The 15,182-nt window shown below is 38.2% G+C and overlaps 1 protein-coding gene across 8 annotated transcripts in view; it reads left to right on the top strand.

Moving 5' to 3' along the window:
- The window catches only part of Stau2 (staufen double-stranded RNA binding protein 2), a 309,083-nt gene that overhangs the window by 142,618 nt on the left and 151,283 nt on the right, over window positions 1-15,182 (top strand). For all 8 annotated transcript variants that reach the window (XM_041667874.1, XM_041667871.1, XM_041667868.1 and 5 more), the window contains 2 exons: window positions 3,728-3,859; window positions 8,212-8,272. In XM_041667874.1, the coding sequence (XP_041523808.1) occupies window positions 3,728-3,859; window positions 8,212-8,272 (193 nt within the window). The remainder of the gene's footprint in view (window positions 1-3,727; window positions 3,860-8,211; window positions 8,273-15,182) is intronic.

Genomic DNA, 15,182 nt, shown 5'->3' with positions numbered 1-15,182 from the left:
TATTTCCCCTTCCCAGGGGATTTATGTGTATCTCTCTTAGGGTTCTCCTTGTTAACTAGCTTCTCTGGGGTCATGGACTATAGGCTAGTTATCCTTTGCTTTACATCTAATATCCACTTATGAGTGAGCATGTAATGTGTTTGTCTTTCTGGGTCTGGGTTACCTCACTTAGCTTGGTGTTTTTTAGTTTCATCCATTTGTCTGCAAATTTTGAGATATCATTGTTTTTTATTGCTGAGTAGTGCTCCATTGTGTAAATGGATCCCATTTTCTTTATCCATTCGTTGGTTGGGAAGTATCTAGGTTGTTTCCAGATTCAGGCCATTATGAATGATGCTGCTATGAATATAGTTGAGCACATGTCCTTGTGGCACAATTGAGCATCCTTTGGATAGATACCCAAAAGTGGTATTACTGGGTATTGAGGAAGGTTATTCCTAATTTTCTGAGAAATCGCCACACTGACATCCAAAGGGGTTGTACCAGCTTGCATTCCCACCAGCAATGCACAAGTGTTCCCTTTTCCCCACAACTTCTCCAGCATAAGTTGTCATGAGTGTTTTTGATCTTGGCCATTTTTTCAGGTGAAAGATGGAATCTCAGAGTTATTTTGATTTGCATTTCTCTTATGACTAAGGATGTTGAGCATTTCCTTAAGTGCCTTTCAGCCATTGTAGATTCCTTTGTTGAGAGTTCTCTGTTTAGGTCTGTACTCCATTTTTTTTTATTGGATTATGTGATCTTTTGGTGACCAATTTCTTGAGTTCTTTGTATATTTTGGAGATCAGACATCTGTTTGATGTGGGATTGGTGAAAAGTAGATCCCATTTCTTACAAGTGATGGCTTTACTAAAGCTTAAAAGTAGTGATGGAAATTGTATCTCAAATCAAATTGAAACTAATAAATAGCTAATTATACTCAACTGTGGAAGCCAGACAGGAAAGTGTATGTTCTGGATCAGGAAGAACAACGTCTATTAGGGTTGTAGACAAGAACCAAAACCGCAAAGTATTGTTAAAATTATTATGCTGTCCACCTGGAATCTGTATTTACCTGTGCATATGTGCAGTCGTGGCTAAGATCCAGTTGATTGTCAGAGAAATTTTTTGAAAGTGGCATGAAGCTGTTCGAGTTTATTTATTTATCTATTTTTATTCTGGTTGTTAAATTGTTCTCTCATTTTTTTTTATTACTTGCTCAGCCAAGTGCATTATTGCTCCATACATTATCCTCCCCTCTTTTAAATTTAAATTTAAGGTATAAATCTCCTTTACATGCCAATCCCAGTTTCCTTTCCCTCTCCTCCTCCCACTGGAGTTTTATTTTCATTTTACTATGTTCTCTTCTATTTCATTTTAAATTTATCTATCTTGTCTATCTACCTATTTTACATTTCAACCACAATGTCCCCTTCCTCCTCTCTTTCCAGCTACCCACCCAACATGGAACTTTATTTTTTTAATATTTTTTATTTTAAATAAAGTGATGCCTGGTAACATAACCCAACTTATCAGACATGGATTGTATGTTGGGGTTTCTTGTTTATTTTCTAGAGGAAACCCCTGCAAAGGAACTGTTTCATATCTTCCTGTGTTGTAATTTTACTTTTTCCTGTATGTGTTGGAGGGGAGGAAGTGGGGCATACATGCATGCATGCATACAAACATACATACATATTATATATACACATATATATGGGGAGAGAGAGACGTACCTCTGTGTGTACAGACCTGAGGCTGATGTCAGGACACACCCTCTCTCCCTGTTCTTTACTCAGTAATGCAGGGTCTCCCAGCTAAACCCAGATTTTGTTGCTGTTGTTACCTAGACCCAGCTTGCTTTGGGAGTATCTTCTTGGCCTTCTGATTTCAATGCTCGAACCCTAAGAGAATCATCACACCCTGTGCTCACTCCTTGTGTACATCTTCTGGCATCCAAATGCCTTTCCACACATGTGTAGCCAATGTTTAACTAACACTGAGCCATCGGCCCCCTCCTTTCCACTTTTCATTAGTATCTTTTTAAGAGCAAAAGTAATTTAATAAACTCAGGCTTATCTGCCCTTTTCTTATGGTAGATATATAAAAACTCAGATAAGCAAAGAAGTACTGTGCCTTCCTACTCTCCCACAAAAGCACGTCTTTTCTTAGCACTTCGCTGCACTATATGAACTCTAGAATTGTCAGATAGTGTAAAATACATGTGAGACTTCTATAGGAATTCAGTGAATTTATAGATCAATTGACATATGAATTACTATATTACTATTGCCTGTAACCTATAAACATGACTCATCGTACTATTTATTAGTATTTTCTCTTTTAAAGATGTATTCATATCATAATTTGTATTTAATTTGTATTTTGTATGTAAAAAGAGGGCACCCAGGGAGCTAAAGTTGTGGGCCTCCAGGTTGGGTGTTCGTAAACTAACCTGAGTCCTCTGTGAGAGCAGCAATATCTTAATGTCATTTTGTAGATTCCTCCTTATAGTTTCACTTTTCTGTTTTTAGTAATTTGTCTTTTTATTTTATGTGCATTGATGTTTTGCCTGCACGTATGTCTGTGTGAGGGTGTCAGATCTTGGAGTTACAGACAGTTGTGAGCTAACATATGGCTGCTAGGAATTGAACCAAGGTCCTCTGGAAAAGTGGTCAATGCTTTTAGCCACTGAGCCTTCTCTCCAGACCATAGTTTCACTTTTCAATTTAATTTTTATGACTTTATTTCTAAAACAGTCCTACTCAATTCAGCAAACATGTGTATAAGATGACTCACATATTTAAGTGCATGTGTGTGTATGTGCGCACATTCTGCTTAAATTGCTTATAAGCAGGGTTTTTTTGTTGGATTTTTTTGTTTTTGTTTTTGCTTTTCAGGACAGGGTTTCTTGGTAGCTTTGGAGCCTGTTTTGGAACTAGCTCTGAGACCAGGCTGGCCTGGAACTCACAGAGATCTGTCTGCCTCTGCCTGCTGAGCGCTGGGATTAAAGGCGTGCACCACCACCGCCTGGCTGATTCTCTTCATTTCTGAGCACTAGTGAGGCATAGTTGTTGGTATTCCTGTCGTACTGATGAAGAGTCTGCAGGTCAGGGAACTGTTAAATAGCGTGCAGCATCTTAGGGGGGCGGGACCATGAAGTTGAATTTCCTGTCTTTTTCTTCACCGCAGTACTATACTCAGCCTCAGATTCATTTTCTTTAGGAACTATTTAATATGCTATTTTCCTTACTAGGTATTGAACCTAGGCCCTGTCTCTGTTAGGAAGTATTCTACCACTGAGCAGTACCGCTAGCCCTAATATAAACTCATATAAAGTTTGGACATTAGTTTAAATGACACCAATGTGAATTTCCCCTTTGTCAGTTTCCTACTGGAAATAAAGAGTACTAAATGAAGTTAGAGCAAATGCTGTGTTGATGTAAAGTTTATTTTGTATTTGCTTAAATGAGTAAGGTTTAAAAAGTCAAATAAATAGAAATATTTAAGGAAGTAAAAGGCCTAGCAGAATGCCGCCTGAAATGACCACCAGAATCTGAGGACCATTTTCCCATATTTTCTCCATGTGTGTTTTCACTTGTATATATAAAATTTACATGAGTGAGATTTTGCCTTTCTGTTTTATTTTGGATTAACCTTCACATTTTTTTGAGTTCTGTGCATTGCTTCATAATATAAGGATTTTCTGTTTGCTAATACAACTAATTAATTTCTTCAACCTTAATAGGTCAAGGTGGGCAATGAAGTTGCTACTGGAACAGGACCTAATAAAAAGATAGCCAAAAAGAACGCTGCAGAAGCGATGCTGTTACAGCTTGGCTATAAAGCATCCACTAGCCTCCAGGATCAGCTCGACAAGGTAAGAATGGGCATTAACGTACGTGTGCCTCCTGTCTGACATGAAAGTGATTAACATATGCTGATCTCATCTGCTGTCACAGTTGACTTGAATTTTAATTTCTATGAGGCAATGCTCTGTGAGATTTTGCTGCTAGAAAATAGCATCCACTTGTGGGGAAGATGCAGTGTTGGTGAGCAATAAGCCTATGATTGGAAATACTAGGATTTCTGTATGATATAATATTGTCTAACTTATCGGCTGTTTTGCTAGTCACTTACTTTTTTCTATATTTGTGCTTTTAGGAACAGGAGCTGTTAGTCTTTGTTTCTGGAATACTGCTGTAAACACTAAAAATAAAAATTTTGCCTTAGTCCTTTAGGGCAGGAGTTATATTAGGCACACTCCCTATAAACCAGTTTTATTTATTTCTTTCTGCATATTTTAAACTTAAAGGTAAACTGAGAGAGTATTTATTTTTCTCCCAAGACCCTGTTCATATGCCTTTATTTCTTCTGCAGAGCTAATGACATCATTAGCTCTTGCCTCTTTTGTTGGGGCCTGAATTCAGGGTATAACAGATAAGGTGAAGAGAATTGAATTAATTTTCTTTTTTATTATCGTTTTGTTATCTACACTCATGAAGAAATTATTTCTATTAAGCATTTTGTTTACACAAAAACTTACAACAAAACAGGCTTAACATTCCCTTTATAAAGATAGTTTCCCTCTATATTTTATTTTCTATATATTATATTTTCCTTTCTCAAGGACTCCATTTTGGAGAGAACCTTAGTTTCTGCAGGGGACGCTCCTTAAGCTTAGAGGGAGAAGCAAGACATCTCCCGGTGGACACCTCCCGTGCTTTTCTCAAGGCCGCTCCCACTCGGTTCAGTGTTTAAAATCATTTGTCTGTGGGATGGAGATTTCGATTCTGGGTTTTTTGTTTGTTTGTTTGTTTGTTTTGGCTTGGCTAGTCAATGTTTTTTCTCCTTTAAAAAGTATTTGTAATACAAAATATGGCATATGTTTGCAATTCAGTAGATTTTAGGTTATGGATATGTGTTAATTAACATGTTTATATTGACTTAAAACTAATGAGGACTTATAAAAATACGTCAAAATAAGCCATTTTAGAGATATTTATTTGTATATTAAGTGAAAAACAAAACAGTATTTCCTTTGAGAAGCCTTTTGTTTGTTGCATTTTTAGAATATTAGCAAGTGTTCTTCAGAGAAACAGAACCAGTAAGATGTGTGCACATGTACACGTGGGTGTGTATGTATGTGTGCGTGCATGCACCCCAACGTACGCACATGTATGTCTGCATGTGTGCGTGCACATTTGTAAATACACACAGACTTGGGTAGTTGGTAATCTGTGGGAGGACCTAGCAGGCTGGGGACACAAGAAGCAGTTCCACTTGAATCCATAGACAGGCGCTGGAAAATTCCTTCCTGAGGGAAATCAACCCTTTGTTTCATTGACACTATCTGCTGACTGCATGTGGTCCTCCACATTGTGAAGGGTAGTATGCTTTACCTAAAGTCCACCAGTTTAAATGAACAGCTCAGTCCAAACTTCCTTAGAAATACACCAAATAATGTTTTACCAAATACCTACACTCTGGATATATGAAACCCACCCTCACACTCACACCTACTCAATGCCAGATACCTAGAACTTCCAAAGTGGTTTGAAACCTAGTCCTTACTCTCAAGGAATTCGGCCATTAAGTATTGGGAAGGAGGCGTTTTGATCATATTACAAAGAGAGAGTGAGATCAGTCACTGTTTGAATGCAAAGTAAAGGGCTTAAAGAATTGTTCGTTTAAGATTTCAACTTAATCTAGTTATGTTCATAAAAAGTAATTCTCTCAGAAGTATGGAGAATGGATTTGACCTGAGAGGCAGAAAGTAGGGAAGGCAGTCAAGGAAGCTAATAGAATTGTTTAGATGTGGAGGATCTGAACAAAGAAACTGGTGGTAGGCATAAAGAGAGGAAGAGTTCAGGAATACGTATGTTTGTTAAGATTTAAGTTTAAACAATATGTATGGTGGATACACACGGAAAGAACACCCACACGAAAGGGAGCCAGAGAATGACTTTTGAAGCCAGGTGGTAGTCTGAGCAAAGACGTCAGATGGGAGGGTGGAGTGTATTGTGCAGTGCCAGCTTTTGACCCAGTGACGACTTGGGTCTTCTGGGAGAGCAGTAGGTGCTTTTAGCCATTGAGTTGTTTCTCCAGCCCAAGGCCATTCTTCTCCCAACTCTGCTATTTATCCTGGTGTTTCTTTCCTTTTCTAGTTGCATGATTCATACATATTGATCATATTTATAGTCCTTTTTCACTGGGTTCTAAGTCCTTTCTACATAAAAAGTTATTAGTGGACCATTGATGTGGTTCAGTGATTAGAATGATTTCCTAGCGTGTCCATAAGGCCCAGGATTCAATGGTCCAGTACCTGGTGCTTCACATAAAGTAACAGAACAATTACAAAAGAAATAGACAACAACAAAAACACCAACCTTAGGGTATGGTTACTCTCTATTTCTTGACTTAGGAAAACTGCCTATGAAGTGTATGACCTCAGACAGTTTGGTTTGCATCTTTAGAAGGCAAATGGTAATAATCAGATATTGTGAGGTAGAATGAGATCATCTATATTCATACAAAGCAATTAGGTCATTACCAAATATATCTTGTCTTAAATGTCAGAATTGGTGGTGGTTAACACTCTTGACCTTCTTTATTGCAGTAATTTCTGTGTTGAAAAGAATGTCTGTATTAGAATTTTTGTAGTCAAAGGTTTCAGTAGTGGTCTTGTAGCAGACTCTCTTTTGGCCCACCTACCAGCTCCCTAATCATGACATGGAGGCTTACTATTAATTATGAATGCTTTGTCTTATCTTATGCTTGTCCCACTAGCTCTTATAACTAAATTGTTTTTCTTCCTCTATGCCTTGGGGATTTTCATCTTTCTTTCATTCTGTATGTCCTACTTTCCTGTTTCCTCTAGGTAGCTGTCTGACTGGCTGACCCAGGGCATCTCCCTTGTTCTCTCTTCTCTTTCTTCTCCAGCCTAGCTTCCTCCTCATGTGTCTCTCTGATCGCCAGCCCCATCCATCCCTCCACTGAGACTGTTCAGCTTTTTATTAGACCAATCAGGTGCCTTGGGCAGGCAAGATGAAACAGCAACACATCTTTATGTGGTTAATGTTTTGCAGCATAAACAAATGTAACACGTCTTTACATAGTTAAAGTCATATTCTACAACAGATCTCTCAGGGTAAATGTGGATCTGACAGAAAATTTTGTCTTTTTTTTTTTACAGTATATACAATTGGAGTTTAATTTTTTTTAATTTATTTATTAAGGATTTCTGCCTCCTCCCCGCCACTGCCTTCCATTTCGCTCCCCCTCCCCCGATCAAGTCCCCCTCCCTCATCAACTTGAAGAGCAATCAGGGTTCCCTGACCTCTAGGAAGTCCAAGGAAAATTTTGTCTTAAGCGGACAGATAAAGAGATAAAGGAAGAGTGGTGTGGTTTCTGGTTTGTGTTATGCTGCTAGTTTTGGTAACAGTGTCAAATCATTTTTCATGATTTTTAGTTTTGTGTTTTACATTTCTTTTGTCAGTATTTGTTTCCTTGCCACCTTAAGACTGCAATGAGAGAGACAAAAAATTGTGTAAAAAATACACTTATATTTTGGTGATACTTACTTAGCAAAGGCTTTTTTTCCCCCCCAGAACGGACACAGTAATATTTCTGTTCTTATTTTGATCTTAGAAAGGATGAAGACACTCCTTTACTTCTTGAGTAAAAGTTATTGACTGTCTTCTATATAATACATACTATATATGGCAGCTTTTCTTGATGCTTTATAAACAGACAAACTCATGCTTGAAACCTGAAACAACTCAGAGCAGCGAGCAAAGTGGTAGACTCAGAGTAGGAAGGGCACGGTGTCCTGTTCACACTAGTTTCTCCTGCAGCTTCACCGTGGGTGAGAGTAGGAAGGGCACGGTGTCCTGTTCACACTAGTTTCTCCTGCAGCTTCACCGTGGGTGAGAGTAGGAAGGGCATGGTGTCCTGTTCACACTAGTTACTCCTGCAGCTTCACCGTGGGTGAGAGTAGGAAGGGCACGGTGTTCTGTTCACACTAGTTTCTCCTGCAGCTTCACCGTGGGTGAGAGTAGGAAGGGCACGGTGTCCAGTTCACACTAGTTACTCCTGCAGCTTCACAGTGGGTGAGAGGTGGAGAGGATACACTCAGCTATGGGAGAGATCTTTGTCCTTGCTAAGTGATCAGACAGCATTGTTTTACTATGCCTAAATCTATAGACTTCAAAAATTGTTTTAATCTTTCAGACAGGGGAAAACAAAGGATGGAGTGGTCCGAAGGCTGGATTTTCTGAACCAACAAACAACAGTAAGTTCTCGTTTTTATTATATATAATTGGTAATCATCACTGGTCTTGACTGGTTCTGTTTAGGCCATAGGTGCAGTACTAAGCATTGTGGAAGGAATAAAGGAATCACAAAAGCTTGCTTTCCTGAAACTGGTGAATGACTGGAAAATTAAGACAAACACTTAAATCCTTAAGCTATTACAGTCTGTGTACCATTAATCTACATGGTGATAACATTTTAAAAGTTTTCATTTTTATTTAAATAATATTCTTACAAACAATAAAAATATCTAAAATAAAGTATCTCTCAATCAGTTTTTAACTGTTTCAATTCCTTAGGTATAAAGCAATTTTTGTGTAATTATAATACAAATTTTTCTTTCTTTTTTTGAACCCAGAACTTTGTGCATGGTAGGCAAGCATTCTGTCACTGAGCTGTAGCCCCAGACCTTGTTTATACTATTTATAATATACAGTGTATATGGTATATATAATTTCTATATAATATACAAATAATTGTATACCTTATTTAAATTTTATTTACACTTATAGTATAATTATATACATTATATTTCATTTATACTTATAGTATAAATATTTATACTATAAATATTTATAGTATAAATATTTATACCATTTATACTTATAGTATAAATAAAATTGTTATGCTATTTGTATTTAGCATTGCAGCACACATTTTTATATTTTGTTGAGTTTTTAGAATTTTTTATGTTTTATTAAGGTTATTAAGCTAATATTAGATTATAAGTATGAAATTTCACAGCTTTGTTCCCCTGATAGTCAGACACTTAAAAATCAACTTAACTGTTTTCAAAGGTATATGACTTAGATTCTTTTTTATCATGCATACAGATATTTTTCTTTAAAGCAATTTTTAAAATTTATTTATTTTCATTTTATGTGTATGGGATTTTGCCTACATGTAATTCTGTGTACCATGTGCATGCCTGGTGTTAACAGAAGTGAGATCCCTGTAACTGTAGTTAGAAAACAGATGTGAGCTTCCAGCGTCCTGTGGAAGAGCAGCCCGTGCTCTTAACCACTGAACCATCTCTCCAGCCTCAGCCATTGTTCTCCAGTATCCCATGATGAGAATACTGCTCAGTGCAAGAGCGCTTGCCTAGCATGCACCATGCCCAGGCTAGATTACCAACATCTCAAAGGATAAATACCCTCCACCTGAAAGGCATCTGTGTTTTCACTGTGAATCAGTGAACCAGAGCATTGCCCAATCTCATCTTCTTTCTAGCCTCTGTCATTTGAACACTAACGAAGCTTAAATCTGCACATTAACATAATGTCTGTACAGTCTTCAATACCGGAAGTTCATCTTTTGATGAAAGGAAGTCAGAAATGATTCTTATGGAACCATGCTCATAGAATTGAATTCTTGGACTATCAAAAAACCTCCTTTAAGTAATAGTGAGATAATAATACTCCTGGGTTACTTTTCTGGGAACAATTTAAATCAGTGAGCTGTACACCTTGAACAATATATACACAAGAATGATACATGTGGACTGAGTCTGTACCCTGGGAGAAGTGCTCTCAGTTCGGGTGCTTAGAGTTTCTGCTGTATTCCTTTGGTTTTTGGATGGATTTGCTTGCAAGTACTTGGTAAGGGGATGCATGGAACATTAAATTCATTGTATTTTATGTAAAGAACTTAGCACCTGGCACCTGCTAGTAAGCTTGTAATAAAGTTGGTTTTTATACCTTTCCCCTTTGTTTCAGAAAGGATATAATACTGTTACATTGGCCAGAAGTCCCATTCTTACACTTTTTATCAGTTATTTTTTTGCATGAACATTCTGGCCAAAGAATATGTAGTTTCTTTTTGAATGGTGACATTTGGCACTGGTTAGTTTGTGAAGGATGTGAACATAAAGTATATGAATATGGAAGACATATAGTTACTCATCTGACCCCTTAATTATGAGAGCACACTGTAGATGACCTGCATCCTGCATTTATTAAGTTGATATTTTGGCCCTTAGAATTATGTTTTTATTTTATTTTACTTTATATATTTTTAATGTATGTGCATGTATGCATCTCTGCGAGTAAACGCCATGTGTGTGTGGGAGATGCCTATGAAAGCCAGAATAGGACACTGGATCTCCTGGACATGTGAACTAGTGGTTGTGAACTGACTGATGTGGTAGTGGGACCCCAGCTTGTGTCATTTGTGGGAACAACATGGTCTCTTAACCACTGAGCCATCTCTTTTGCCCCTGGTATTACTTATTTTTAATTTGCTGAGGGTTATTGTACCTCCTTTGCAAAGTATAGGAAGAGGGCAATGAGTTTATAATGGTTCCATTAAGATTTGAAATGAGTGTTTCTTCCCCCCTTCCCACTTGTGAGAGGTAAGAGGCAGACCTAAGCTTAGACTAGGTTACTGTGGTGAGGAAAGGCAGCCTAGCTCTGCACAGGGTTGCTTCTCACCCCAATCCGCCCAGAGCCAGTGAAAGTTACCTAAACATATTAGGAAAAGTCTCTGCTCGGGAATTGATCACCTGGACAACAAATCACTTCCTAAAAATTAGTTTAAGTTGAGTTATCATGGTAATGTTCTGACGGATTTCTTGTCACTTAAGTTCTTGCTATAAGTGATCTACACCCATGTTAGCTTCTTGAGGAAAAGGTCTGAGCATGAAGGCCAGAAGGCCGTGAGAAGACAGCAGCTGCCTGTGCTGACCATCTAGCCTGAAGCAGCTCTGCTTACATCTTATACTGACAATGTTTGCCAAGGGGAAAGTTAGGAATCTTAATTACGTAACAGTAAAGTGGTTAGCAGCACTGAACAGAATCTTTAGAAAGCACTGTTGCTTTGCAGAAACACTAAATGGCTCTCTTCACTATTTTCCTTCCCAAACTCTTTGTTACTTCAATTTCTAGCCAACCATTATTTGGAAAAATAATACAAAATTAACTGGGAACCAAATGTACTAGAATTAATAGAGAGTGCAGAATTGGAAGAGAGGATTTTAATCTGGCACACTGGCACCTAACTATAAGTAGACAAAAATGTTAATGTGCATGTGCATTTAATTTTTGTGGTGGAAGATTTTTTTAAAGATTATAGTCATAAGAAACTGCTAACAATTACAACTAAGAAATAGTTTAAATGATTTTACAAGGAATTGTGATTACATAGCCTGATTCCTCCGTTTATTTTCTTGGCTTGATTGCCTGCAGCTTTGAAATGTGGACCCAATTTTTGTATGTTCCTCAGGCTTTCTTCATTTGCTAAACTTTATCAGAAGGTAGACTGTTCTAAGTGTGTTTTTATCCTTTGACTCGCTGTCATAATTATGTTGAAGAACACATTACTCTGTAATGTGAATTTGTGTTAAATTTAGCATAGGGCAATTTTATGCTTGGCACACACATAAAAAGCTGGGTTTTTACAGATGAATGACTAACAAAGCCTTAAAAAGCTCATGCATTTTAAAGATCTACTGATGGCTCATGGAAAACTTTGTAAAATATTTAGATATAGTTCAGTCGATAATATCTTTGCACTCACATTCCATGTTTCCTATTAGTACAAGGTTTTTACTTAAAAACCGGTTCATTGTTTCTTAAAGGTGAACTCTGAGAGTTGGACTAAGCTCAGAGGTGTTCTCTGGAATGTGCCGAATCCACCCTCAAAAAGATTACTTTGAGACGTTTTTTCACGTTTTCTGTTAACCTTTTTATTTAACAGTTTTCTTCAGCTCTGAGAAGTAGATAGGTCTTCTTGGTTTGTCAGATGTGACCCAGAACGGCCCTTTGGGACAGAATCCGGTTCTGTCTGTCCTTTCACTGACTTCTGAGTTCCCAGCGTTTGATCAATTGTGTGTGTATCCTGAAGCCTGTAGGCCACGCTATCCCAGAGGTTCCACATTGGACAGATTGGCAGCTTCTCACTGCTGCCCACTGTATTAGAACCTCTGCTCTGCTCTTTCTCTTTTCCTGGTCTTTACACTTTTTTTTTTTAAATAAAGTTTTACTCTTGGAAACACACCACTTTGCCTCTTCTTTTTAGTTCCATTACTGTTTCTTTACTGGCTGGTCTGACTAGGACTTCTAGTACTTTTTTTTAAGTTTGTTGTTCAAGGATTTCATATATGGTATATTAATGCATTTTGATCAAATCTCCCCTCTTGCCCTTTCTTCAAATTCCTCCCATATCCCCATGTTATCGTTTGATTTTTCTTTCCTATGATAAAACACTGACAAAAACCAACTTGTAGAGGAAGGGGTTTATTTACCTTACAGATTATAGGTCATCACTAAAGGAAGCCAGGATGGGAGCTTGAGGCAGGAACAGAAGTAGAAACCGTGGAGGTATAGTTTACTGGCTTGCTCTCATAGGTCTTCTCAGTTTCCTTATGCAGTCCAAAATCACCTGCCCATGGCACTGTTAAAATTAGATCAAAGCAAAAACAAAATTTAACAGTGTAAAAGGCCCAGTACTCAGTCTGGTACTCATTCATGGTCTGGGCTCCAGAGGCTTGTGGGGCTCTACCTCCCCAACTCTGGCACTCTCAGCTCGTCTCTTCTGTACCTGCTACTGTTCTTGGTGTTCATTCCGAAGTCCTGGCGTCTCCAACATATTAGGGCCTCCATAGCCACTGCGACTGCCCCTTCATCCCTGCCGTCTTCTGGCCTCTCCAGTGCCCTTCCGTGCCTTCAGAACCAGTGCCACCTGGGAGACTCTTACACATAATTGGGTTCTGCTTCCAGTCTGAGATGCAGCCTTGGTCCTCCGCTGGGCCACAGCTTGTGTGTTGACCCCAAGGAAATAATTCACCAGAGGTTTTGTCTCCATAATGCTGGTCTCTTGTTAGTCACAGCTGATTTTTCAGCCAGTCAACCAGAAACCACAGATTCTTAAGATTCTTAAATCAGATTTATCACGTGAATGGCCCTGATTGATCAGTCTTTGCTTCCCTCTGAAACTTTACAAAGTAGACCTCCATCATCTGCATTTCTCTCAACACTCTTGTCTCCCAAACTCCCACCAAACAGTTCATGACATTCTGAACACTCTGGCCTTTCCAGCCCAAAGTTTGAGACACTTTGACATTCTTCCCCCAAACAACACCATCAGGTTTGTCAGAGCCGTAGCCCACTTTCTGTCCTGTTAGTTTTCTCTTGCTGTGACGGAACATTCTGAGCAAACCTGACTTAAAAGGTCTGCACATCCTGATTGCAGCTCATCATCTGAGGGAAGTCAGAGCAGGGACAGGAATCATGGGAAAATCTCAGGCTCACATTCACCTACCTTACTTATAATCTCCAGGACCACATGTCCAGGGATGGGACCACCCACATCAATCATTAATTATGAAAATGTCCCACAGTCATGCCCCTAGGTGAATCTCATGGAGGCAGTTCACTGAGATTTCCTTTTCTCAGATACGTCTAAGTTTGTGTCAGGGGACAGAACTAATAAGAACAGATTTTAAGTAAAACAAGAGAACATGCAGTGAGATGGGATGAATTTGCCCCTGCTTTTCATTTGGATTTGACCTCATTTTCACAGTTTCTGTCCTGACTTTCAAGTAACTCATTATAGGTTCTTATATATTGTTTGAGAATCATCTTACACATATGCAAGCAAATGTAAATACTCAATCTTCTAGTTTCTCAGATTTATTTTTTAAAATAATTTTCCTTTTCATATAATGTGTTATATCTTGCAGATTCTCTCATATATTTATACACACACACACACATATATATATGTATATAGACTTTTTGCTATTAAATTGGTGGACATTTAAATTGTTTGTAATATTTTTGTTATAAATAACCTATGGGCAGAGTTTATTGTCAGGATCACAAATCTGCTCTGTCCTGCTAGCTGCTCCCAAGTAACCACACTGAGACTTCATATTGATTATAAATGCTCCACTGATAGCTTAGGCTTGTTCTTAGCTAGCTCTTATAACTTAAATTAACACATTTCTATTCATCTGTGTGCTGCGCCAAGGCTCGTTTACCTCATCTACATCCTTCCCATCCTGCTTGCTCTGCATCTAATGGGGTCTCCTCATGATTCTTCCCTTTTCCACCCCAGCATATTCTCTTCCCTGAAAATCCTGCCTAAACACTGACCAGTCAGCGTTTTATTAACAATCAGGGCAACACATTTCAGTGTACAGAAAGATGTTCCACAGCATTTCCCCCTTTTTGGCTAATTGAAAAGGAAGATTTTTAATTTTGACATAGTAAAATTATATAGAAGAAAAACAATTATTAAGAATTACAGTTATAATATCTAGTCCATTTGTATTTTACAAAATAGAGAACACACTCCATCAGCTGTCTTCTCCTGAAAAGTCCAGAGTTTCGTACCTAATTGTTTTTTCTACCCTGATGAGGGAGAACTGTAACTGTAACTATCTTGTCTTCAACCCCATCAACGACTGAGAAGGACATAATATTACCTGAGTAAACATGAATTGCAGAGGAAGCAGTTTTCAAGAACAGCTGGCTGCCTAGACAGTCGCCCTAGGTTCTTCTGTAATGTTGTGGCATCCAACTCTGGCCTACGGTTCCAGTAATCTAACAGACATTTTTGAAAGGCAGGAAAGTTTAAAGGACTGGCCTATCTTGTCGTGACAAAGTTTTGCAGTCACCTTTTTTTTTTTTTTTTTTTTTTTTGCATCCTGCTGGTACACTTTGGACAGTATGCTGTCAGCAATTGAGGCAAGGGCAGTTTCTTTGCCCACATGGCTAGTTTTTTCCATAAAGAAAACAAACTCCATACAAAGTTTCTTCAATGCCCATCATCCTCTTTTGAAGCAAATTGGTGCTGTCAGGAGCAGGTATGTCTCATTGTCATGAAAAACCTTAGGTTATTAAACATATCAAATGCCATTCTGTAAGTCTTTGAAGTGTTTGAAGATCATC

This window comes from Microtus oregoni, unplaced genomic scaffold (genome assembly GCF_018167655.1).
Source record: "Microtus oregoni isolate MIOR12 unplaced genomic scaffold, Mior012 000017F_ref0000208, whole genome shotgun sequence".
NCBI lineage: Eukaryota > Metazoa > Chordata > Mammalia > Rodentia > Cricetidae > Microtus > Microtus oregoni.
This window is presented reverse-complemented; position numbering and strand designations above follow the sequence as displayed.